This window comes from Ambystoma mexicanum, chromosome 10 (genome assembly GCF_040938575.1).
Source record: "Ambystoma mexicanum isolate Mex_15411 chromosome 10, UKY_AmexF1_1, whole genome shotgun sequence".
NCBI classification, from domain to species: domain Eukaryota; kingdom Metazoa; phylum Chordata; class Amphibia; order Caudata; family Ambystomatidae; genus Ambystoma; species Ambystoma mexicanum.
The window spans coordinates 591,803,758-591,831,317 of record NC_090932.1 but is presented as its reverse complement, the minus strand read 5'-3'; the positions used below and the strand labels follow the sequence as shown (position 1 = coordinate 591,831,317).

General features: G+C 48.6%; 1 protein-coding gene across 7 annotated transcripts in view; it reads left to right on the top strand.

The window, feature by feature from the left end:
• The window catches only part of KIF1A (kinesin family member 1A), a 4,129,412-nt gene that overhangs the window by 1,120,599 nt on the left and 2,981,253 nt on the right, over window positions 1-27,560 (top strand). For all 7 annotated transcript variants that reach the window (XM_069618139.1, XM_069618143.1, XM_069618141.1 and 4 more), the window contains exon 13: window positions 26,481-26,623. In XM_069618139.1, coding sequence (XP_069474240.1) covers window positions 26,481-26,623 — 143 coding nt within the window. The remainder of the gene's footprint in view (window positions 1-26,480; window positions 26,624-27,560) is intronic.

Here is a 27,560-nt window from a genome sequence, read left to right as displayed (position 1 = left end):
ACTGTGTTTCATGGAAATTAGCAAGAGTGAACCCAGGAAAAGGATGCTAATTAAGGGACGGACTCTAAAAGTCCCATGAGGAATTGTTGGTAAAAGTCGACGAGAGTGAATCCGGCAGAGGGAAGCCGACAACCAAAAGTCGGCGAGAGTGAACCCGGCAGAGGGAAGACGTCAACCAGGTGCAAAGGCAGAACAGGACATTCAGGACATTTAAATTTATGAAAGCATGAACATTGCAAGACAAGGGAAAAGGAAGTGTCTTCTAGGGTCCGAGCCTAGCTGAGGATGATCCAGGGGTGGAAAGTTACCACCCAAAGTATGCTGAAAAAGTAACTGTCTTGTTAATTTGTGGAATATGTCTGAAGCAGGGTCAGCGCCCAGAAGAGGGGGACACAGGGGTAAAGACATTGCCCAAAGAATTCTGAAGGGTCAGCGACCAGAAGAGGGGGATCCAGGTGTGAAGCCATCACCCAAAGGGTGACGCTATCACCCAAAGTATTCTGATGAGTCAGCACCCAGAAGAGGGGATACAGGGGGAGAAGACATCACCCAAAGGATTCTCAAGGGTCAGCACCCAGAAGAGGGCGACCCAGGGGGGAAGCCATCACCCAAAGTGTTAATTGAACAGAACTTTGTGTTTGTTTGTTGAGAGCCTGAGGCGCAAAGGCAAGAAACTTTTCATTATAAAGAGACTTAACCATCGAAGAACCTGATAGCTGATACGGAACTGTTAGCTCGTGCTGGGAAGGCTCGAGCGTGTGCTGTGCTCCAAAGTCCCACCTTGTCCCGTGCTAAAAATAGATGTGCCTGGTACACGAGATCCTCCTCTGCTGATCACCAGGCCGGAGACAGACGCTGGTCTCATTGGTACAAACCTTGACTTCAAAACATCAAAAGCCACGCAGTTCAGTGAGTTGAGGGGAGTGTAGATAAGAAACCGAACTGTGTTGAATGAAAGCAGCCGAAGGATAAATTGAACTTTGAAAGGTAAAAGGATACTATTGAGAAAGAGGGGGAAAACCAGACACAGAGGAGTCTGTCACCATGTGGGTGTTCACACAGGCAATTCTGGGCGATTACCCAATGATAATGAGACTACTGTAACCAGAAGTCCTTGGGGAGAGGCGAAGAATGGTCAGAGTGGTCATACAGGGTTCTCGTAAAATCCTCTCTACCATCGAAAGTCTTTGACCGACAGAGATCTGTGAAAGCTAAGGTAAGTTAATCCTGCATGTTGAAAATTAGCACATGATCTGTGTTTCATGGAAATTAGCAAGAGTGAACCCGGGAAAAGGATGCTAATTAAGGGACGGACTCTAAAAGTCCCATGAGGAATTGTTGGTAAACGTCGCCGAGAGTGAACCTGGTAGAGGGAAGCCGACAACCAAAAGTCGGTGAGAGTGAACCCGGCAGAGGGAAGACGACAACCAGGTGCAAAGGCTGATAGCTGATACGGAACTGTTAGCTCGTGCTGGGAAGGCTCGAGCATGTGCTGTGCTCCAAAGTCCCACCTTGTCCCGTGCTAAAAACTTCCTAAAAACATGGGGAAGGGACACCTCGAGGCAATCACATCCTGACTTATTATTTGTGAAGACTTTCTTTTTTATTTTGATATCCTATCCCACACTTTCTGTAATGAGTTGAAAGGAATTGGCAATCGCTTTTTCTTAGTATAGGCCTTTTTATTTTGACACAACGCCACTACGACTGCCTTATTTTTCATGTGATGGTCGACGTTTGCTCCCTACATTTATAGTTTAATAAACACCCTTGAACTGTGAACACTTGTGTCTGTCTTTACTGTTGTCACCATGAGTTCCTTACTTTGCTCAGCTGCACTCTTCAACTGAGGAAATGCTCTTGGGCTGGCTGTGTTGTGGGGAAACACGTTTTTCCTTTTTGTGAGTACCCAGCTGTCCATGCCTAGTAAGCTATGCAGGGGGCTGGGGTATTTTGATTCCTCAGCCTCGCATGGCCCATTGGCAATGCTTGCTGGGGTGTACCGCACCCTAAAAAATGCTAGAGGTTGAATTATTGCTGCTCTGGCCTTGCATTGGGAACCAGGACTCAGGAGGAGGATTTTGATTAACACCTTCCCCTGCATCCTGGTACCTGCCTGGAGGGTGTGTAATGTAGGCCTTCTGGAGAATCTAAGAAAGTCTGTGATAAGCGGGTAACATTAAAAAAAAGACATTCTGTGTGCATGTATAAGGTATGAAAGTATGCTGCATGAATGTCCATAGACCCTTGGTGTTTCATCTAGAGATACTTTGGGTCCCTGCTTTCCAATCCTACAATTCCCATGTGCCAGTTTCACAGAGTTGGAGGAGGGCTCTAGGCTGGTGGTGACGAATGAGAAATCTACAAAACGGGATTGGGTTGGAACACTCTTGAAGACCATTCTTATCTTAGATGCCAGTGGCCTTGAGAGGGGGGCACTCTGGGTTCCCTGACAGTTCAGGAGAACTGGAATTGGGTGGATTTCTGCGTGTCCTGGAGGGAGTTGTTAGCCATTTACAGGGCCCTGCAGAAGTTTTTCTCCTGGTGGGACAGCACCACTTTCATGGCATATGTGAGCTACCAGGTGTGGGGCGTGGGGGAATCTGGGTCTGGGCCCCTGAATGCTTGCAAATCTGGACTCTAACTCTCCTGCTGTTTTCATTCTCCTTGACCTCTGCTCTGTCTTTGACACAGTCAACCATTCTATCCTCATAAAACTACTCCATGATACCCTTTGCATCACTGACTGGGCACTGAATTGGCTGACATTCCTCCCTAATTACTCTTACCAGTTGCAACTGGGCCCTTTCTCCTCCACCACCATACTCTCTACCTGTGGCATCCCTCAGGGCTCTATCCTATCACCATGCCTCTTCAATATCTATCTCGCCCGTCTGTCTCACCTGGTCTCCTTCTCTCCTCATTTCCAGTGCTATGCTGATAACACACAGCTTTACTTCAAACTTTCCCCTACTACCTCCTCCTCTCTCATCCCTGATTGTCTGTCCTCCATTCAGGCATGGTGCGCAGCTAATGATCTCTGTCTCAATGACAGTAAGACAGAGATCCTTATCATTGGGACACCTGCGCCCTCCGTTCCCCCTACCCTCTGGGCACTCTGCTCCGACCAACTTGTGAGGGCAAAACCCCTGGGGTCATCTTCGACTCTGTTCTCTCCTTCACCCCTGAAATCATGGACCTTACCAAGAAGGCTCACTTCCAGCTCCACCTCCTCTGAGGAATTCTCCCTTTCCTTACCTTCCCCCAGAAGCTCAATGTCTCCAGAAGTCTGGCCCTCTATAGGCTGGACTACTGCAAGAGCCTTTCTCAATTTTCCTCTTTCCTCTCTACACCCCCCACCTCCAACTAATCCAGAATAGGGCTGCAAGACTTATCCTTGGCCTCAAGCCCAGGGACTGTATCTCCCCAGCCCTAAAATCTCTCCACTGGCTCCCGGTGGCTGCAAGGATCAAATTCACGACCTTCTGCATCATCCACAAGGCTTTCTGGGGCCTGAGACCACGCAATCTCCAACTTCCCCTCCCTAAATGCTCCCCTGCTAGAGCTCTCTGCTCCTCAAACTTCAACTCTGATTGTCAAATGCTTCTCCAAGCAGAGAGTGGGGGGCAGGTCTTTTTCCTCCCTTTGAATCAGCTCCCTGCCCCTCTCAGATTTGAGCCAGACCTCCTTAAGTTCTGAAGGAACTGCTCAAAACTCTGCTTTTCTCCACATTTTACCCTCTTTCCCTTCCATGTTAAGCACACTTCTGAGACCGGTGGCCTGGTCCTCATGAATCTCACAGGATACCAGGCCTTCCACCCAGTCGATACCAGCCCCAACCCCCCACTGCACTGCCCCTGCTGGCCCCTGCACGACAGTTCTTCATCCCACTCTTGGAGGTTGCCCACACCAGCACTTAGTACTTAGTCTGAGGCATCCTCCTTGGCTCCCCTTGGTACTTCCCTCCCAGGCCATCCACCCTTGTCCATTCCTTGCCCCCCATCCATCCCTATCTCCTGCACTTCTTCACTTCACTTGCTTGTCAGAATACCACAAGGCCTTGCAGGACCACAACTGTATATTTACTGTTTTGCAGATGTTTTGTTTTCATCCCTGTTCACTTCCCCTTTAGCTTTGTGGCGCTTTGAAACACCATTCTGTTGTTTAAGCGCATAACAAATGCTCAATAACATTTTTTTTTTTAAAGAAATGCCTTAGCATGGAAGATAGGATCCAAGACAGACACACTGGTGCCCTTGCAGGCAGTTCATATCCGAATGGTGGCAAATCTAGAGGTAGACTGTCTCAGCAGGTTATTCCCAAGCTCTCAGGAATGGATTCTAGTAGATAGGACCTTTTCAGAAGAAAGATCTGTTGGATGTTTGGGAGACCAATATTGGACTTGTTTGCCTCCCAGTCATCTGCAAAGGTATACAGATTCTGCTCTTGGGTTCAAACAGTGGGTGCCCCCAGAACGTTTTTATGAATTTCTTTCAATCCCATAATTCTCAGGGTAAATCAAAATATTCGACAGAGGAGGACCTTGGTTATCCTAGTGGTTTCCTTTTGACCCTGGAGGGGGAGGGTTCTTTTCTTCTGGATCCTGCATCCCAGGGGATTTGGAATATTCTGAGATGGCCTTGCTCTCTACAAGCTGGTCACGGGACAAGGATTCATGTGAAACAATGGTCAGTCTTGAAATTGGGAAGAATAGGCTAGGAGCCTTGGGAAAATCTGTGGTATCAGTCGTTGGATGAGCAATTTTATTTTCATGTCGTATGTTAATTCTGGATTGCCCATTCCTAAACTTGTCCAGGGCACTTCACTAGAGGCATGACTGCCTCTTGGGCAGTCTCTCAGGGGGTTTCCCTAAAGGAGATACGTAGGGATATCACCTGGGCATATCCAAACATGTTCATTAAACATTATGGATTAAACGTGGATAATGCCAGGGATGGCTCCTTTCAGGTGTGAGTTCTTTCAGTTGGCAGGGTCTGTCTGATTGCCTTTGTTTCGGTAAATCAAATTGACGATGGGATGCAGCATTGCTGTGGCAGTAGTGTCTCATTGGGTCCTCTTGACAGAATTCTGCTGGTGTACACCTCGTAGGTAAGTACTGGTCTGAGGAAGAGATGTGGCGTTAATCCCCTGAATACTTAATATACTCTTTTTTTGTTCATAGTGATACTCTTCCTCGTCACTGTATTTTTGACCCCCCTCGCACACCCTTGCTGCAGACTAACTTGGGGAATTGTAAATGTGGATGTAAATGAGGAGTATTGTTAAGTAGGTGATATTATTCCTCCCAAAAATAAAAGTTCTTGTGGTGGAGGTGTTAAGTACTGTGGCGAGGAAGAGTAGGACTAGGAGTAATGAAGATTACCAGTGAGTAATCTGGGTAGGATTGACTCTCCTGTGCATTCAATTTTAAAAGGGGTTCTAGGATGTAGATGAGAGATACTCACATTTTCAACTCTTCTTGTGGTCCCCTTGCAGATTTGTTTCTCCTGAATGGAAGTAGTGCACTAGAGCATCAATCACTACAGGAAAAAAGTTTACAACTTCTTTGGGGGTTTACAATTTAAACCTCCGTAAACATTGAAGGATTTTTCCTGGAATACTTGACCTAATAATCAGGCAGTATGTAATGCATGGAGTAGTCCTAGGAATACCTAATTTAGTTACTACCACCCGACCCATAATCAGGTTGGTGGTGAAAACGGGCAGTAATTGTTTTTTTACCATTACCGCTTACCACATAATGTGCGCCAAAGTAAAGTTCGGCTGCTTTGTGTTTGTGTGCCCTTTAAAGTTATCTTCACGGAAGTAAAATAATCTCTGTGGTGGGATTTTAAAAACATCACTTAAAGAACATGGCCTTGTAGCGGATCCAGGTGAGATTTAATGTGACCAGTAGCTAGTGTTATGTGCAGACTGGTTACGCGTGGGTCTGCATTAGGAATAAGACTGCTAATGATATTAGATCAATGAATCAGAATGAGGCAATAAAACACGGAGGCACAGATGTGCGTCGAACTGAATCTTTATTGTAGCGCAAACTGGCGACCCGGCGGTAACCCCGCCCCCAAACACATGGGTCGCAGCCCACGACTAGTGCAATAGAAACCGGACTCATCCTCAATACAAAACAGGTAACAATGGAAGTAGGACAGCTCGTTTTATATTTATGACCTGCAGAAGAAATATTAGCTTTTTGAAATGTATTTCCTAATTAGCTTTTGATATAAGATTAGCCGAACCACATATGTTGGGGGTCTGTCCTTGGCCCCCCAGGCGTGCCCGTGAGCCCCCAACCCAACAGAGCTCACACTCACACGTCCGTCAGGTTCGGGCTCCCCGGTCGCTCTGTAGCTTCCGGGAACGCCCCGTTTATTTAAGCCGCACGCGGCGACGTGCAACGTCACTCCGCCGCGTGTGCAGCCCTTACGGGGCAACGCCACACTCCTCCTTTTTCAGGAGGACACACAATTACGTTATTAGTTAAACACAACATATCACACAGCAAACAACTTGCCCATCCTGGACCCAGGCCCCTTTAATGTCAGCCACCCTCACCCCGGACGACTCTCCAACTGTCCCAACACATACTCACTGAGGTAAGCGGGTTTCCCTCGCCCAATCCTCTGGGGGTACCTCCCGCTCACCTCCGGCACCGGCAGTCCATCAACAGTAGCCTCCCGACACGGAGAGGCCGGGACACCGAGAGGGGGCCCATCTTCCTCAGGGATCTCGGCGACACCAGGGTCCAGAGGGGGTTCAGTTCTCGAGTCCCCCAGCTTCTTGAAGAAGCTGACGTTACGGGTGACAGCCGTTCGCCCATCGGAGGCCGTCACCATTGACCCCTTCACAGCGACCACATCCAGGGGCGCTGGTTCATAAGGTAGGGACAACTTCCCGTGAGGATGGCGGTTCCGGATGAGCACCTCATCCCCGGGTTCCAGCTGCTGGGGCCGCAGGCCCCGGCGCACGTTCTCTTGGCTGATCCTGGCCAGTCGGTCGGCCTCAACCTGCTGGTCGTTGATAATCCCGGGTTCTCTCTCCTGTACCTCCGGCAGTAGACCCCGGGGGCATCGCCGGAACAGCACTTCCGCCGGGGCGACACCAGTGGAGGCATGTGGGGTGGTGCGATACACTCTCAGGAATTGATACAATGCCCGTTGGAGGGGCTGGCCTTGTCCTTGCGCAATCCGAAATGTCTTGTTTAGTGTTCGCATAAGTCTTTCTGCATCGCCGTTGGCCCTAGGCCACAGCGGGGATATCTTTCGATGTTGAACTCCACAGCTGGCCAGGAACTCTGAGAAGCGTTCGCTTTGAAATGGCGACCCATTGTCTGAGAACAGCGTCAGGGGAAATCCGTGGGTTGCAAAGATCTTTTCCACGCCGACTACCACATGCTCGAATGCCACCGATTCCACAAACTCCACTTCGGGGTACCGGGAGTACTCATCGACTATGGCCAGAAAATGAGTGCCAACGGACGTGGACCCAAAGTCCGCATGTACGACCTCCCAGGGCCTGGTCCCTCGAGGCATTGCTTCGATAGCCGGTTCCCTCTGCACCGGGGAGGCTGCCTGGCACCATACACAGGCTGCCACAAAGTCATCGACCCTTTTCTCCAGCTCCGGGAACCAGACCTTCATCCGCAGCCTCGCCTTCGTCTTGGCAGCACCCTGATGTCCGTGATGGGCCAAAGCGATCACCTCACCCACTTTGGAGTGGGGGACCACTATGCGATCCCCAGGAGCAGGAGCCCCGACTCTGAGAAAGACAGCTCATCTTTCACCTTCCACAGCTGTTCAAGGGCGGTCTTCGCCTCATGGGTCCGCCCTGCGAGAGCTTCCAAGACGAGCTTCCAGGAACCGCTCTGCATCGACTGCTTCAGTATCTGGAAGCACCCATCCTCGGCCGCCGCAGCCTCCAGCTCCGACAGGGGCAGTGCATTTGGTGTTGCTCCCTCCACCACCATCCGGACATGGTCGTCCGCTTCTTCTGCGCAGGTGTCTCCCGCCACTCCCCCACGCACTCCGGGATGACGGGAAAGGAATTCCGCTGCATTGTTGGCACCTGGCCGGTATACCAGCGTGACCCCGTACTCAAGCAATGCGAGCATCCATCTCTCAATTCTGGCCGGGGGCTTTGATGACGAGCCCGCCAGAATTGGGAGCAGGGGTTTATGTTCAGTCACCAAAGTCACCAGGCGCCCCAGCACATAGAGGCGAAAATGTCGGCATCCCCACAAGACCGCCAGGGCCTCCCTCTCGATCTGGGAGTAGAGTACCGCTGCTCCGTTTCCGAGAGCGCCTTACTGGCGTATGCATCGGGCCGGAGGTTTCCATCGCGGTCCACCTGGGTCAGGACCGCCCCCAGGCCAAACGGACTGGCGTCGACCACGATCTCCGAGGGTAGCGCCGGGTCGAAGAACGCCATGGTGTCTTCCGTTGTTAGGGCGCTCTTGATGTCCTCGAACGCTGACTGTTCCAGTGGACCCCAGTGCCAGGCAGTCTCTTTCTTGGTAAGAGCTCTGAGTGGCTCAGACCTCGAGGCCAGGTTTTGGATGAACCGACCACAGTAGGTCACCATGCCCAGAAAACTTCTCACTTCCGACACGGATTCCGGGGGCTGTGCACTCTTTATGTCCTGAACCTTCCGCGGGTCGGGTGACACCCCTCCCTCCTTGAACACGAACCCAAAGAATTCTATTGATGGGCGCAGGAATTCGCACTTGTCCCTATGGAGGATGAGGCCCAATGACTGTAGTCTCTCGAAGGTTTTGGCCAGGCGCTTCAGGTGGATCACCTCCGTGTTGGCAAACACCAAAATGTCATCACTGATGTTGAGTACCCCTTCAAGATCAGCAAGTGCACCCCGGATAATGTTCTGAAACACTTCGGCAGCCGACGATACCCCAAAGCTCAACCTCTTGTACCTGTAGAGTCCCCGGTGGGTGGTGAATGTAGTAATGTACCGGGACTCCGGATGGAGGACAACTTGATGGTACCCTGCTCTGAGGTCGAGTTTGGAGAAGAATCTGGCCCCCTGTACCTCAGCAATTATGTCATCGATGGTCGGGGTCAGGTGTCGCTCCCTTTTTATGGCCTTGTTGGGTAGCCTCATATCCACACAGATGCGAACGGAGTCCGGCTGTTTTGGTTTCCTGGACACGACAATGGGGGACACCCATGGTGTTGGGCCTTCCACTTTCTCGATGATGTCCAAGGCCACCAGGTTGTCCAGTTCTTTGTCGACTTGCTCCCTCAGATGAAAAGAAACTCTCCGGTGTTTCAGGGCAATTGGTTGTACTGAGTCGTCAATGTGTAGCCGGACTGGATCACCGGTCATTCTCCCAATGCCATTGAACAGGGCTGCGTACTTGTCTAGTAGATCGTTGATATCTTCCAGGTATACTGAGTACGCAAAACTCACTATCCCGAGTGCCTCCGCAGCCGCACAGCTCAGCAGGGTGTTGTTGCTTATGGGGGTCACATAGAACCGGGCTCTGATCTTCGAGCCTTCATGCTCCACCTTCGCCACCAACGCTCCGTCCAGCTGTATGGGCTCGAGTCCACCGAAGGCGAAGATGCGAGCTCTTGGCACAGCCAGGTTCGGTAATGGGTCAAGAGCGTCATAATGTCCCCTCGCCATAACATTGACCGATGCCCCTGTGTCCACCAGCACGGGAACAGGCGAGCGGTTCACCTCCACCACGCACCTTGGCTGTCTCCTGCTTTTGCCTTTCAGGATCCCCATGCTTGAGACGAAGAAGATGTTTTCCTCCTCCTCTACTTCAGCCTCCTCTGCCTGAGCCTCCTCTTCCGCTTGATCCACCTGGGCCACGTTGGATGGCCGGGTTTGGCGCGGAGTCCAGATTCGGGCAGGACCTCTGGGTACCATAACAGGTAGAGCCGATTTACACACTCTCGAGAAGTGATCCGGCAGTCCACATCGGCCACATGTTCTTCCTGCGGCTGGGCACTCTGTGGGGTGGGGGAGGTCATAGCCACATTTCTGGCATGACTCCCCCGATCTTCCTGCCCTGTCTCGGGGGGCTCCTCCAGGCCTTCTCGTTCCTCTGCCGCCCCCCCACACAGCGCACACCTCTTCGGCCTTGATCGATCGTGAACCCGCTTCCATCTTGTTTGCCAGTGCCTCAGCCACTTCGTGACATCAACCCAGTTCTAGTATAGGGGGGAGAGTGATTACCGGCTCTCTGAGGACCTGTCTTCTCAGTTTGCCGGAGGAGCATGCTTGGATCAGCATTGTCCGTATCATGTCCTCCGCGTCCCCCCACGCGCACCCTTGGGAAAGGCGGCGTAGGCGGCCGTAAAACGTGTCCAGGGTCCCATCATCCTTCTGCTAGGCCGACAGCATCACGAATCTCTCAAAGTCCACGTTGGCAAGTGGAAGGAAGTGTGCAAGGAGAGCCGCTTTCGCCTCACCATAGGTCTGGTCCACCGGAGTCAGCGACTCGAAGATCTCCTGAACCGCTGCTCCCGCCGAGTACAGCATGGTGGCTACCATGCTGTCATCATCATCCACTCGAGCAGCCCTGAAGTACATGTCCAGGCGTGCCACCCACCTCTTCCATCGGGGCCCCAGACTGGACGGGGGGCCCGTAGGATCGAATTCTGGTATCGGTTGCAGGGCCGCCTGGGCTCTAGCTTGAGCCATAATGGGGGGCCCTTGTGGAGCGACAGGCTGTGCCCCTAGTGGTGCCTGTGGTACAGGCCCCTGATTCCCCGGTGGCAGCGGTTGCAGAGCTGCAGGCTGGGCCGCCTGACCTTCGTCCTGAGATTCTTCCCCAGGATCCGCGGTGTCACCGTCCTGGTCGCTGTTGGACATGGGACTGAGCGCACAGGCACCCCACTACCAGACCTGGGGCCGCAACTCAGATTCCCACCATCACCATGCGGAAGGATGCACCCCCGTGCCACACACAGCCTGGTGCAAACACACGAAGAACTTCCAAAACGGCCACCACGTCGTGATGATGAAGAGGATCAAAAAGAGTGTCCTGATGATGAAGGGGGCGAGGAAGTGCCTTGTTGCCACCTTGCAGCAAAGCACTGCTGTATAGAAGTCCCAAAAATTGAGCCACGTGGATGGACTGGACTAAGCAGGCCCTACCATATTAGTCCTTATCCTGGCTTACACTCGACGTAACAGTCCCAAAATCTGACGAAAACTCACAAAATGGGCATGGGCGTGCAGGTCATGCACTCAGCAACCACAAAATCCAAAAATTAGACCCGGATCACCTTCTCGGTCCGAAGCGGAGCTCCGAGAAGTTCCGCGGCCTCGTATGCAAAATGGCCGCCAGCCGCGTGTGCGGTCCACAGCCACGGCATGAAACGAAACGTCCGTGAACGTTCCGATCGTTTCAAAAAAATTCCGGACGCCTTTCACCGCCGGGCCCGGGCATCCGACATCACTCGTCGCCACTGTTGGGGGTCTGTCCTTGGCCCCCCAGGCGTGCCCGTGAGCCCCCAACCCAACAGAGCTCACACTCACACGTCCGTCAGGTTCGGGGTCCCCGGTCGCTCTGTAGCTTCCGGGAACGCCCCGTTTATTTAAGCCGCACGCGGCGACGTGCAACGTCACGCCGCCGCGTGCGCAGCCCTTACGGGGCAACGCCACACTATACAAAAGACATTGGTCCACACGTTTTTTTAAGGGTGTTAGGTGTTTTTTGTCACATGATTTTTATTAGAACACATATGTTTTAACTCACTTTAACACTGATGCTACCATTAACATGTATTCCCTCTTCTTAAATCCTGTGGTCAAAAATGTAGTAGTTCTTGCAGAACATTGACTGTAAGCCTGTGAAACATACATTACCACACAAGGCAACAACATAACACTGCTGCCCAGAATGCCAGACAGATGCTGCCAAAATATTCCTGCACGTGTTAATCTGATCGTAAATCATTATGCGATGGACGGGTGTTTAGACTGCGACAACGATCATGTAGCACCAGCCCACTTTAAGCAACATACAAGCACCACAGCACTTTAGAACAATTAAGGCTGGTGAAACATACACAGGTATCTATGACAGTGAAAGAAGTATGATGCGATAGATTACATCTGGAGGGCGTCCATACCATGACACCGCTGCTACAGCACTAAGGCACCTTATGTATTGCACAAGCACAACAGCACTTTAGATTGCATAGGGTTGTCGACACATAGACAGTGTAGTATAATCACTGGAATAATGCACCGGAGGCTGTGAGGCTTCAGATGATGTTGCTTTATTTGTCCTTTGTTCCACTTTTTGGCGGGCTTCTCCACAGAAGCCTCCAAAAGTGGTACCTCTCTGTCTGGGTACCACATGAGATGTGGGAGGGGCTTTAGGCACCCTGGACTGAGTTACCCTGGTAACTCAAGTCGCACTCTTAGCATGTTTGATTGACAGCTAGGCTGAGTGAATGCGGGTGTGCTGCATAAAAGTAGGGCTTTGGGGACTGGAACTTCAGAAGTCGGCACAGGACCTAAGAATCCGAGGAGGGAGAAGCTGAGCCGACCTGCAACGACGACACCACCGATGGAGCCCTGCTGAACCATCTCACCACTTTTCCCGACGATAGAGGAGATCTCCAGTCCGGAGAGTTTTCTTCCTTTGACTGGTGGGGATAACCAGTTTTGCCTTCTTTTCACCTTCCTGGAGCATCTCGTGGCCGCCTTGCCCGTGCCAAGCACCCCGGCAACCGGAATACCACGGTTTACCACTACCGCGAAGAGAAGGGTAGTACCTTTTAACCGAAGAACTCAGCGGCTGGTTTCTTCCCTGGCAGTGCAACGACCTTCATCTTTCCTCCACGGCGAGACCTCCTCTTCCTCTGGACGAAACACCGACCTGCACCTGCTGCCAGGAACAACTGCCCCTGCTGGAGCTTCCTTCACACTTAAGGTACTGTGTCCCGCCTGGCTTCCCTTGCGACAGATCGTTCGGGGTGACAGTAAAACCTCGACTTTCTAACCTGGGCTAGCCTGGGACAACCTAGCTAACGTTGCCTGACTTTAATTTCATCTTTTTTGTGCGAACTACCTACAAGACTCTTTGGGCATAACTCCACTTTGTGAACCTGGACCCCTTCTGCTTGCTCTCTCCAAGAGTGGGCCTTGCAATTGACTTCCTTGCTCTTCAGTAGAACTCTGCCTATCCTGCCTTACTGTGGTTCTTTTAAAAGTATTGAAACTTGTGTGCTTCCTTAATTCTGCCTTTTTCCCTCCCTTTTCTTATAATTTATTAGAGTGCCATCTTATGTTAAGCGCTCACCTCTGTCTGAAAATAAGTGGTGTTTCTCACTAAGACTTGTCTAATAAGTGAATAGGGTTGTATATATATGATAGTGACTGTGTGCTGAATTTACTTACCTCTTTTTGCTAGTGTCATTTTTGAGTGTGTCTTTAAATAAATAATTATATACTTTTACACCAAAGCTCTGGTCAGTGTTTGCTTGTGCTACTGTGTCTCTGTACCTATTGTGTATACTCTACATACTGCCTAACTCTTCTTGAGGGAAGTCTGACTGCTCAGCCACAGCTACCAAGTGAATCTGTGTGGTACAGACGGCTACCAAGTGGATTTACTGCCAAACACCTGTAGTCTTAAATCTTTTGCAGTGGTCCCCAAGGGAACCACACAGGTTTCTGCCTAACACTGGTGTACAGCGGTGGGATTTGTATTGAGTATACATTTTAGTGTGCTTATAGATACCTTAGTGCAACTAACCACAAAGCTTAGCACTAAAAGAAGTATTTTCTAAAACATGTCAACTATGGAACTTTATAGTCAAGAGTCCCTTGCTACAAAAACTGCTGATTGTTTAAGAGTTCTCTGTAAGCATAAGAATCTCCTGAATAAAGGCAAGAAAATGGAGCTAATAGAAAGGTTGTTAGCAAACCAAAGTCTGGATGGTGGTTCAGAGAGGAACCTACCACTCCAGCAACTGTAGATAACAGCACTGATATTGATATGAATGTTAGTATTGATAACCTTGAGTCAGAAGCAGAAGAAGAGGGGGAAGATGTTAGAGTTGTCTCCCCTGGGCCTCTACCTGCCCTGCCAGCTGTACCTACTGGACCCTTACCAGGTTCCACACTTAATACTCAATATATGGAACTATAAAAAATGAAGCTTGAATTAGAATTCAAAAGAATTAATGCTCAAACAGAACAATGGCACCAAGAACTAAGGCTCAGAGAAATGGAGCTCAACCATGAGCTAGAAATGAAAAAAATGTCCGTGGAAAGTGCTTCTCTCTCCGAATCCTCTAGGAGTTCGAGTCCCAAAAGATCCCAGATGCCTAAGGAGTTGGTGGGTATGCATGAACCTATGTTGGATGTGTTGGAATGGTTGAGTTTGTTTGACTATAATCATGGGCTCCAGAACATTACAGGAAATGAGTTACTTTCCTGGTTGTTCTCTAGGCTCCCCCCTGTTGCAACTGATGTGATAATGGAGTTGGGGGAGGAGGATAAGAAGGATTATGAATGTGTGAAACTAGCTTTGATAGCTAGATTTGGGAAGACCCCTTCCAAGTACCTTAAGAGGTTTAGGACCCTCAAAAAGCATGATGGTACCCCTTGGGCTACCTGGGTGAGTGAACGTTTGAAGAACTTAGAGGGTTGGATTAAGGGTTACAAGGTGAACACTTATGAGGGAATGAAGAATCTTGTGATGTTGGAGTCAATTTATGATGCCTGCTCTCCTGAGCTCAGACAGCACTTGGCTGATTCAAAGGAATTAGATTCCAGGAAACTAGCTAAGGCTGCTGACTTGTGGGTTGCCAACAGGGCTACTCACAAGGACTCTGGGGTAACTCAGAAAAAGGATGAGGGGAAACAGCCAAAAAAAGACTTCAAAGAGAATTATAATAATTCCAATCCCAAAGAGGGCCCCAAACAGAACAATAAGGGTAAACCACAAGGGAAACCAAATCAGAGTAGTGTACCCTCTGGTGGTAAACCAGAAGGAGTTCAGAACAAGCCACCATTCCAGTAAGCATTTGGTAAATGTTTTGTTTGTGGCTCGCCTGACCATGTGAAAGGAGATCCCAGATGTAACTGTAAACATTCAGGGGTCCAGCTTGTCTCCTTAGCCTTCACTCCAGAGGAGGAAGTACAAATGGCAAGTGGAACCTTTCTATTGCTGGCTGATGAACCCATTGGAGTCTCAGCCAGTGTGTCTTTAGTGTCTTTGGGTCTGTGGGAACAACAGAATTAAGATGTCTATAACTCTATCCCAGATAATACTAAAGAGTATTATAAGGGCAGTGTCCAGGTGAATGGTCAAGAGACTCCTGCCATTAGGGAACTGGGGCCAGCATAACTGTGGTGGATAAATCTTTTTTCCAGGCTGAGGATGTTGCTAAGGCAACCAAACGCTTCACCAAGTTAGCTGGAAGGCCTGTGCAAATGCTTCACCAATTACCAGTGTAATGACAGGGCTGTGAAGATACCTGTCAGCATACAAAGTGAGGTACCAGGAAGGGTTCTGTTGGGTAATGACCTGAAAACACTTGGAGTAGTGTCACATACCCCCATACCTCCTAGTAAAAGGTTACAGGAGCTCACCAGACATGCAAGGGAGAGAACCATGAGAGGTACTCCCAAGGAGATGATGAAGGAAGATATCACTCCTACTCCACTGGAATTACAACTTGCTATCACTGAACAAACGGAAGAAAAGGGGAAACCCAAGATTTCCAAGAAACAGCCAACAGCAAGCACTCCAGTGCTTCCAACAAGGACTTCCCCTAGGTTGTCCAAAGTTACACCTGTAACTCCACCTCCAGCTGAGGCTGAGAGGGAGGTACAACCCTGTATGGTGGAACTAGACTCTGAAGAAGAGCTAGTGGAAGGCCAAGAACTCATTGGAGATCTGGATCCTGTTGACCATTCTGAGCTGCAGTCTTTACTGGCAGAAGGTGGACCCAACAGGGTGGACTTCAGTAAGGGACAGAGAGAATGTCCAACTCTGGAAGGTCTTCACCAACAGGCAGCTTCTCAGGCTGATGGGCAAGAGCCTGGGAAGTATAGGTTGCACTGGGAAGATGGCCTCTTCTACAGTGAACCAACTGAGTCTGCACCTGGAGACTACAAGCGGCTTGTAGTACCTCAAGAAAACAGACAACAGTTCTTGCAACTAGCCCATGAGATTCCTTTGGCTGGTCACTTGAGTTTCAAGAAGACCAAGGAAAGGCTCTCACTCTACTTTTATTGGCCAAAAATGGGGGATGAGGTAGATAGGTTTTACAAGAGCTGCCATACCTGCCAGACTTCTGGTAAGGTTGGGTCCAAAATGTGGCACCTTTAGTGCCTCTCCCAGTTGTGGGAGTCCCATTTGAGAGGGTAGGGATTGACATTGTTGGTCCCCTTGATCCCCCAATCTCCTCAGGCAACAGGTTTATCCTTGTTGTAGTAGACCATGCTACTAGGTACCCTGAGGCAATTCCTATGAGGACTGTTACAGCTCAGGCTGTGGCTAAGGCCCTCCTTGGTATTTATTGTACCAGGGTTGGGTTTCCTAAGGAAGTAATCTCTGACAGGGGGTCAAATTTTATGTCCCGCTACATGAAAGCCATGTGGAAAACCTGTGGAGTTACTTACAAGTTCTCTACCACCTACCACCCTCAGACAAATCGGTTGGTAGAAAGGTTCAACAGAACCATAAAGAGCATGATAGGTGCTTTACAGGATCCCCTTAAAAGAAAGTGGGACCTTCTATTGCCATGCCTTCTCTTTGCATATAGAGAAGTCCCTCAGGAGGGAGTAGGTTATTCTCCCTTTGAACTTCTCTATGGCCATCCGGTCAGAGGTCCATTGGCCCTGATCAAGGAGGGGTTGGAGAGTTCTCCTTCCCCCATGCCAGTCAGAGTGACTAAGAGTGACTGACTATGTGATAGGTCTCCGCAGGAGAATGTCACAAATGATGGCAGAAGCTAGTGATAACCTGAAAGCTGGACAAGCCCTGGTCAAGCATTGGCATGACCAGAAGGCTAACATGGTTGAGTTCACTCAAGACCAGCTAGTTCTAGTTATGATCCCAACAAGGCAGAGAGCCTTTCAAGATAAATGGATGGGACCCTTCAAGGTTGTGGGTAAACTTGGAGAGGTGAACTATCTGGTGGACTTGGGCAATCCCAAGGAGGCTCCCAGAGTCTTCCACACCAACCGACTAAAGGCGTATGTCTCCAGACCTGAAGTAGGAGCCTTGCTTCTAGCTTCAACAGAAGAGGAAGAAGAGAGTGAAGCTCTACCTGATCTCCTCAGAGGCTTATCTTTGGACGAAAAGATTGAAGGAGTAAATCTCTCTTCAAATCTGACACCTGAGCAACAAGAAGAGTGCAAAGCCATGTTAAATCAGTTTGCCTCTCTGTTCTCACTTTCACCAGGCTTGACCCCTTGGGGACAGCATGATATACTCACTGGTGACTGTCTGCCAGTCAAAAGCAGAGGATATAGAATGTCAGAAAATGTAAGGACCCACATCAAAGGAGAGGTCAAGAAGATGCTTGATCTCGGGGTAATAGAGCCCTCTACTAGCCCATGGTCTAGCCCAGTTGTGTTAGTACCAAAGGCAGGATCCGAAGAATTGAGATTCTGCGTGGACTATAGAGCTCTTAATGCAGTCACCAAGATGGATGCCCACCCTTTGCCAAGGACAGATGAGTTGGTGGATAGACTTGGTTCCGCCAAGTTCCTCAGCACATTTGACCTTGCGTCAGGCTATTGGCAAATAGCCCTGACAGACCATGCCAAGGAAAAGACTGCATTTTCTACCCCAGGTCGCTTATACCAATTTAAGGTTATGCCTTTTGGATTGAAGAATGCACCTGCTACATTCCAAAGAATGGTGAATCAGGTTCTGAATGGGATGGAGGACTTCTGCATGGCATACTTGGATGACATTGCAGTATTCAGCCAATCCTGGGAAGAACATGTCAACCACTTAGGGTATGTCTTGCAGGCTTTTGGACAGGCCAATCTGACCATAAAGGCATGTAAATGCCAAATTGGTCAGAGTAAGGTGGTCTACCTTGGGCATGAGGTAGAAGGTGGAGAAATAAGGCCTTTGCTCAGTAAGATTGAAGCTGTGCAAAATTGGACAACACCTACCACTCAAACCCAGGTGAGAGCCTTCCTAGGCCTCACTGGGTATTACAGGAATTTCATTGAGAACTATGGGACCATAACTTCTCCACTGAATGTGATCTCCTCTCCAAAATTCCCTAAGAAGGTCAAATGGAATGAGGAGTGCAATCGGGCCTTTGAAAACCTGAAGAAAGCTCTTTGCCAAGCACCAGTATTGAGAGCTCCTGACTGTCACCAAACTTTCATTGTGCAGACAGATGCTTCAAATGTAGGTATAGGTGCAGTCCTTAGACACCTGGATGAGAAGGGTAGGGACCACCCCATTTGCTTCATCAGTAGAAAACAGAAGGATCCTGAGACAAGGTGGGCAACAATCGAAAGAGAATGCTTTGCTATTGTGTGGGCACTGAAGAAGTTTAGGCCATACTTGTATGGTTCTACTTTTGTTATTCAGACTGACCACCAACCCTTGATATGGTTAATGCAAATGAAGGGAGAAAATCCAAAACTATTGAGATGGTCAATCGGCCTACAAGGGTTTGATTTCACCATTGAGCACAGGTCAGGGTGTCACCATCAAAATGCTGATGGACTCTCTAAGATGTATGTCATTGACTAGAGGTATGAGGTTCATCGAGGAGTGGATTAAATCCTCCTGTCCCTTAGTCTGGAGGGGGCGAGTGTTAGGGAGAATTCTCTGTAAAGGCTAATTTCCCAAACCTAGTGAGTCCCCCAGCAGCTTTGCTGGATTTCTTGGGTTTATTTTTTCTCCTGATAAGAGTGAGACTCTTTTAGTTGCACTCTTAGACATGATTTGAGGTGTTCCTTTATCTTTCAATGTGTTTTATGGGCTATGGGGTCTTTTACTCCATAGGGTCTCATGTGTTTTTGATGTGGGTTACACATCACCCTCCGTGCCGTAACCCAGGGGTGTCGTAGCGACCCCCCAACATAGACTCCATACCCTGGGACTGACTACTGTCTCCCAGGGCATGTAAAGTCACCATTGGCTTTACTAGTCCCAAATTATGAACAGAAACCAGTACAAACCATCATATTATGGACATACTGGTCGGGGCAATTCGATTGCCCCGGGGTCTGTTGTTCGAGGGGGCACGTCTCTGTCCCCCCTGATCGAGTTTGGCTGGTGGCAGTGGATACTACTTTTTATATTCGACCGCGAATATATCTCTATACTGCCGGTTTATTTATTTAATATTAATTCACCGGTTGTTTTTTTTTGCCAGAACTCGATTCTAAAATGGCGTTTGTGTTCTCTTCTGTGACTCCAACCCAAGTCGAGCCCTTTGTTCCACGTTTTGGCGGGCTTCTCCACAGAAGCGTCCAAAAGTGGTGCCACTCTGTCTGGGTACCACAGGGGGTGTGGGAGGGGGTTTAGGCACCCTGGACTGAGTTACCTTGGTAACTCAAGTCGCACTCTTGTGTGATTGGCCCAAGTGGTGAGCCGGCCGGCTCACCACTTAGCATGTTTGATTGACAGCTAGGCTGAGTGAATGGGGGTGTGCTGCATAAAAGCAGGGCTTTGTGGACTGGAACTCCAGAAGTTTCCACAGGACCTAAGAATCCGAGGAGGGAGAAGCTGAGCCGACCTGCAATGACGACACCACCGGTGGAGCCCTGCTGAACCGTCTCACCACTTTTCCCAACGACAGAGGAGATCTCCAGTCTGGAGAATCTTCTTCCTTTGACTGGTGGGGATAACCAGTTTTGCCTTCTTTTCACATTCGTGGAGCATCTCGTGGCCGCCTTGCCCGTGCCAAGCACCCCAGCAACCGGAATACCACGGTTTACGACTACCGCAAAGAGAAGGGTAGTACCTTTTAACCGAAGAACTCTGCGGCTGGTTTCTTCCCTGGCAGTGCAACGACCTTCATCTTTCCTCCACGGTGAGACCTCCTCTTCCTCTGGACGAAACACTGACTTGCACCTGCTGCCAGGAACAACTGCCCCGCTGGAGCTTCCTTCATACTTAAGGTACTGTGTCTCGCCTGGCTTCCCTTGCGACAGATCGTTCGGGGTGACAGTAAAGCCTCGACTTTCTAACCTGGGCTAGCCTGGGACAACCTAGCTAACATTGCCTGACTTTAATTTCATCCTTTTTGTGTGAACTACCTACAAGACTCTTTGGGCATAACCCCACTGTGTGAACCTGGATCCCTTCTGCTTGCTCTCTCCAAGAGTGGGCCTTGCAATTGACCTCCTTGCTCTCCAGTAGAACTCTGCCTATCCTGCCTTACTGTGGTTCTTTTAAAAGTATTGAAACTTGTGTGCTTCCTTAACTCTGCCTTTTTCCCTCCCTTTTCTTATAACTTATTAGAGTGCCATCTTATGTTAAGCGCTCACCTCTGTCTGAAAATAAATGGTGTTTCTCACTAAGACTTGTCTAATAAGTGAATAGGGTTGTATATATATGATAGTGACTGTGTGCTGAATTTACTTACCTCTTTTTGCTAGTGTAATTTTCGAGTGTGTCTTTAAATAAATACTAATATACTTTTACACCAAAGCTTTAGTCAGTGTTTGCTTGTGCTACTGTGTCTCTGTACCTATTGTGATACTCTACATACTGCCTAACTCTTCTTGAGGGAAGTCTGACTGCTCAGCCACAGCTACCAAGTGAATCTGTGTGCTACAGACGGCTACCAAGTGGGTTTACTGCCAAACACCTGTAGTCTTTTTCAGTGGTCCCCAAGGGAACTGCACAGGTTTCTGCCTAACACAGAGTGTCCTGAATGCCTGGGACCACCATGGTCTGTGATAGGTCCACGTATGGTGTGAGTGTTTGTGAGCGGATCTCCCATTGGGCCCTCTCCGTTTTGGCGTGAAGGGAACTCTGGATAAGAGGAGGATGAAAACCCCACTACCATGTCGATCTCCTGAGTTCTCACAAGCAAAGGATGAGGAGCCAATTATCCTGGAACTAAGAAGCTGAGTCGAGGAATCGCTGGTGACCCGCTGAAGGTTTGGCACCCTGCACTGCTGTCGTCCTGGCCTCTGATCGAACGAGAAGGTCTGCAAAGGCGCTTTGACCCTTTAGAATAGTGGGGACAACTATTCTCGGCATCTTCACCAAATCTTGTACGTAAGCCTTCGGAAGCGTCCCTGGGCCATCCAGTGAACTGACCAGCCTACACAGGAACCTTGCTCTTTCACCGCCATCTGGCTTACTGCTAATCCTGTGTCCTCGGCACTCTCACACGATTCGTACACTTGGCGTTCCCAGGTCTGAAGTGAGACGTGTGCTTTAGGACCGGAATACACGCGGTTGCCGAGTTGCCCTGCTGTGGTAACAATTTGTGCGTGTTCGCTGCATTTGGGACACCCTTGATGACTCCTGCTGTCGCGGAATCTACACGGCGTCGAGACATCCTGCTGATCGCATCTGAACCTGCCAGTACCGAAACGTACCGGAGAAGCCTGGGTCTGGCTGCATCGGGGACCGGTGAGTAGTCAATACCCTAACCGGTCGCCCTCCCGCAGGAGCCTGTGGCTTTCCATCGCTGTCATAAACAGCAACTCTTTTCCGCACTCGCGCCCTGCTTCTGCCCACAAGTGGAGGCCGCGCTTGAGTAGCGGGGATCTGTTCATCATCGTTTTGTTCACCTCTCTGAACTGCCTGAGTTCCCTGAAGAGACTCCCCTTTGCCCGTTGGCACCCGCGTGTGCAGGTACTTTTGAGCACAAGGCTCCACTCTTCATAGGGCTCGGACCTCCTTCTAGTTAGGTGGCCTCTGATGGCGAACTGGGTCTAATGATTACTTGCACTGCCTGTTTTCCTCCCCATCTAGGTGGTCTGCATATTTCGTGCTTCTAATTCCTTAGACCCCTTGGTCTTGTATATATATTGTATTGCTTGTGATGTGTTGGTTTATGGGAGTTTTACTGTGATTCTTTACTATGGTCAAGGTTACAAAGGCCTTGTAATAAATGTGTCTATATTTTTAATATAACATCTGTCTGGAGTAATTTGTAAGCGTCCTTGCTTTGTCTGCTCATTGCGGGCTTTCAGTCACCCTCACCCCTATTGAGACCTAATCTTGACCGCCGCCATCGCTACCCTGATTGGTCTGGCTTGTCCAGAGGTTACCCTGTTCCAAGAAACTAGGCTGGCCTTCTGAACCTCTACCCCTCCAGGACAGAGTTCAGAAATCCATCTTAACAACCACACCGCTTCTGGGGTTTCTGTAGGAATCATGGGCGCTTGTCTGATTTTTAGGCGCTTGTCACTGTTGAGACACTCATAGCATCTCTCTATCATGGTGCAGATCTCTTGATCCATAGACGGCCACCAGTAGGCTTCCCTCACTCTGCGACGTGTCATGGTATTCCCCAAATGGCCTGCATGAGCCCTGCACAGGATGGTTTTCCTCATGCCTGTGGGTGGAATTTGGGGATAGATTTGGCATAATACTCCGCCAACCCGAGGAATGACCTCACCTCATCTTTGTTGGTGGGTTCGGGAGCCTTGATTATTGCTTGTAGTAAGTTTTGCTCGGGACTTATTCCTTGCTCTGATATCTTGTACCCCAAATACTCGACTTCTTGAACACACATTTTTCATACCTTAATCTTACTCCTGCTTCTTGAAGCTTAGTGAGGACTGTTTTCAATGTGGTGTCATGTGTCTGTTCATTTGCAGCATATACTATGATGTCATCCTGGAAATAGGACACGTTCTTGACATTCCGTAGTAGGACGTCCATCATGCGTTGAAACGCAAAGGCTGCAGATGATAGGCCAAATGGCATCTTTGTGAATTGATAGGTACCAAACTGAGTGATGAAGGCAGTTAGTGGCTTGGATTTCTTATGTAGCTGTATTTGATGGTACGCATTTCATGTCTAACTTTGAGAACACTCTGGTCTCCTTCATCATGAGGATTAATTCATTGATACTCGGCAAAGGGTAACTGTCTGTGATTACTTCCAGATTTAGACTGAGGAGATCGGTGCATACCCTCAGCTCCTGTGAGTTCTGTTTCTTTATGAGCATGACTGAGCTCAGCCACTCAGATGCTTCAATTTCCTCGATAGTGCCGTCTTTCTTCATGTTGTTCAATTGGCTTCTGAGTGTCTCTTGCGGTTGCCGGTACCGGCCTTACCCCTGTGCCGGGACTGCGTTGGCCTTAAGTAGTATTTTGTGGACGAAGCCCTTGATGTGTCCTGGCTCTTCCGAAAATAGCTTTGGGTAATCTTCTTTCGCTATCAGCGCTCTTCTTTAACCGACTGACAGTACCTGATCCTCTGTGCTGGGGTCCAGCTTAATTTTTAGTTTTGCTTGGTCATCCCAACCTAGCCCTGCCGGGCCTTCTTGACTAAAGTAGACTTTGGTGGTGGTCTCTCTCCCTTTGGACTCCACTTTGCCTTTGATGTAGCCAAGCAGGTCTACTGAAACACCACCGAAGACTGTAGGCCTGTGCCGCGTACTGAGCACTTGACTGTCTCTGCACCCATTAACTCCTTGTACATACGCAGCGTTATTATGGTTAGGTCAGAGCCGGGGTCGGCCATAACTCTTGTTTCCAATCCATTGATTTTGATGGCACAATGGGGCTTCTCTCTTCCAGCTTGTGGGCTGTTTACCATTATGACGGTAGGTCTCCCTTCTTCATCCGAGGACGATTCCCTCTTCGTATTGTGTTTGACGTTGACGCTGGTGATTTTTTTGTTTATCCATCGGCACACTAGGGAGAAGTGTCCAATCTTTTTGCACACAGAGCATTCTTTGTCTCTTGCCGGGCACTCTTTGTCATACGCTGAATGTTTCAAGCTGGTGCACCTGTGGCATTCAACGGTTCTTTCCTCACCGCATTTCCCTTCCCTCGAGTCAGGGACCGGCCTGTCTTTCTTTGTGCGGAAAGCTACCGCTTGTACTTCGGCTTGGCCATGCCCGCTTGCATATGCTTTCCTTCTGCTTGCTGTCTCCTCCACAGCTCTCGCTATTTCAACCGCTTTCTCTAGTTGCAGTTCTTTCTCCAGTATGAACTTGTCTTGCACCTTCCTGCTGTTGGTATGAACCACCAGCATGTCACAGATCAAACTCTCAGCATTGTTTCCAAAGCTGCATAGCGCCATCAACTCGCACAGCTTGGTCACTTAATCGTCTACAGGTTCTAACGCCTCTTGTTTGCGGCTGTAAAACCGTATCCTGTGTAGGACTGTATTCTCCTTGCTGGCGAATTGCTTGAAAATTCTTCTCACGGCTTCCTTAAATACGTCGTCATTGTCACCCGCTACTGGCTTTGGGGTGAGACTTTCGAACACCCTCTGTCCCTCAACACCCAGGGCATTTAGTAGCATCGCCCTGCGTCTCGCCGCCGAGTAGCCTGCACCACCCAAGGCTTCCACATACGTGGTGAATAAGGGTTGCCATTGTGGCCACGGAATGGCTGGCCTACCTGGAGTCTGGAGGAAAGGTGGTGGTGGTGTTGCCCCTTGCATAGCACCGCACAGATTTGGTGGTGATCCTTGTCACCAATTATGTAGTATAATCACTGGAATAATGCACCGGAGGCTGTGAGGCTTCAGATGATGTTGCTTTATTTGTCATGAAACTCCAACCTATGAACTACAGCTCAACTGAAGTAATGCAAGGTGGGCAACAGGCCCTTTAACTGATGTGCAAAGAATATGAATGTGTCTGCCGCGCGGGAAGTGTGGGAGTCGCATTTCTGCTTTATTGCGAGATCTCGCGAGACCTCCCAGTCTTGCGATATCTCTACAGACAGCCTTACAATATCACTGTGTGCTGCTATAGCATGGTGACACTCGATGCATTTTACAAACATGACAGCACTTTACAACTCATATGGCTGCTAGAATAAACACATCTATACAGTATCATCCCACCAGTAGGTGATAATGATGCTAGCAAGCGACAGTCAACATCACCCTAAAGATGCAGGACTACAGCGTCAGGCACAGAGATATTAACAATACTGCCAAGGCACACTGGCCTTTTAGTAAACAGAAAAAAAAAACAGCACGATTGCACTTTAAACCCAAAAATGGCAGCAATCAGGCCGCCCCACGAACAAATGAATGACGCGGCCACACCATACTGTAGGGGCACTCTCGATGACACTGTACCTATCCATCGCCATCCGAGGTACAACCCATATCACAATAGTGGATGAACATCCAGGCAGTGTACCGATATATTACAACAAACACTAAATCTGCCACACTTGCGACATACAGAATACCCTGCATACACTGATATCGGTATGAGCATTGCCCCCTCAGAGGTCAATTACCAGACCAAGATGGCACCCAGTCTAGCACTCAAACTATGCAAGACGCAGAGAATACAACACAAGAAAAACTGAAGAGGGACTTGTCTCCGCACATACTACAGAGACAGTACATAAGCATGGTGCACACTTACACAGTCAACTCTGACAAAGCCTTGACGGCAAAACGCATTGGTTGATTCCTCATTTTTGTCTGTCATTTACACTGGTGATTTTCTAAAATTGTTCTGTATTTTTTGGGATTTTAGAATAATTTATCTAATAAAGCGTCTATTTACATACCTGTTTGATTGAGGTCGCTGTCACTGTTTTTTCAACAAAGCTGGCTGGAATACACTCCCGCGAAAGTGGACATGTAAGGAGGGACCAGTGCGAGTGTGAAGGCGATACAGGGAGTTGTTCCTGTCCTTTTGACTATATATATACAGGAGGATACATGATGTCATTTTTTTGGCCTTTTATAACAAATTAGACAAGATCCATTAATAAAACCTTAGCTCTTCTACTTAAAAAGTAGCATGTGCATACTCATTAGGTGGCCCTCCACATGCTTTGGACTTCAACTCCCTTCAGCCGCAGCCAGCATAGTTAACAGCAAAAGATCATGAGATCTGTAGTCGAAATCCTATAGAGGCAAAAAGTGACTTGAATGTCAGAGGAAAAAGTGAAAAAATTGCAAAACAGGGCCTAGAGTAGATATGATGTTGCAGAGAATTTTATCTTCTCCACAATCTGTAGTGTTGGTGTTTGATGAATAATTTAAGTGCTCAACTATGCAGGGATACTGATCCTATTATATATCATTTTAAGTTATCTTCAAACTACCTAAAGGATAGTTCCATTAATAAAGTTGCTATTCTTATTACATGGCAGTGTTCGAGTATTTACTGCCTGAGTACCTGCAGCAGTCCTACTCTATCCAGAATTCACCTCTTGCATCGTAATCCGTTCCATTTCTGAGTTCACCTTCTTTGTTTGGTGTTGGCACCTGTTATGTGTCTGCCTGTTTTTATGTGTCTGTCTGTTTTTTAACTCTGTTTTAAAAGTTGAGCTTATTTGCTTATCCTAGTTACTATTTTTCATAGTTATGCTGATCGTGCCAAGCAGATCAGGTGCAATGCTGTAATCAACGAAGACCCGAACAATCGCCTTATCCGGGAGCTGAAGGATGAAGTGTCTCGTCTGAGAGATTTGCTCGGGGCCCAAGGTTTGGGTGACATCATTGACAGTACGTAACTATCAGCACTTTCTCCCTAACATGGTCCGTTCCAATCTTTCAAACTAATATTATTTGTAATATTATTGCTATATTATAAAGGGCAGAGGGTTTGGTGGTGGAGTTCTCAGCGAGTGTACTAACTAATAGCCTAGTCTTTATACTATGATAAGCATTTCTGTGTGCATTGAAGAGACTCGTGTACTAAACTATCCAAAGGATGAGTCTTGGTGGTTTGCATGTGTTACTGAGTTTTAAGGCTCCTATCTCTTTCTATTGTGTTGGACCTGGCAGGATGTTCCTTTTGTTGTTTATTACTTCATATACTACTACTTGCAATGCTGTGGACTTTAATAAACACTCTGTATGTCTCCCAAACTATCTGAATATATAGGGTCATATTACAGAACCTTATTTTTGTTATAACTAGAGCATGCTGTGCTTTATTGCAAAACAGATAGCGTCTATTTGCAAGGTCAAGGGATCCATAGTGCAGAATCTCTCTGATTTACAAGGACAGAGGAGGAATAGCACAGAATCTCTATTATTTACAAGGATCCAGGGTAAATCGTGCAGAAACCATGCTGTTTACACGGACAAAGGGGAAATAGTGCAGAATTGCTGCTGTTTACAAAGACAGAGAGTAAATCGTGCAGAATTTCTGCTATTGCTCAGTACAAAGGGTAAATGGTGCAGAATTTTTATTTGTAGAATTACTTCAATATATAAGCACTAAGTGTAAATAGTGGCGAATTTCTACTGTTTCACATGACAAAGGCTAAATAGTGTAGAATCTATACTCTCGACCAGGACAATGTGTAAATAGTGCAGAACCTCTGTATCACTAGGACGAACAGTGAATGGCCCAAGTGCTCTATTTACAAGAAAACCACGGAAATAACAATGGCAGGTTCTTAGTGGGGAGCTAGTCAGCAATACTAATTCTCCG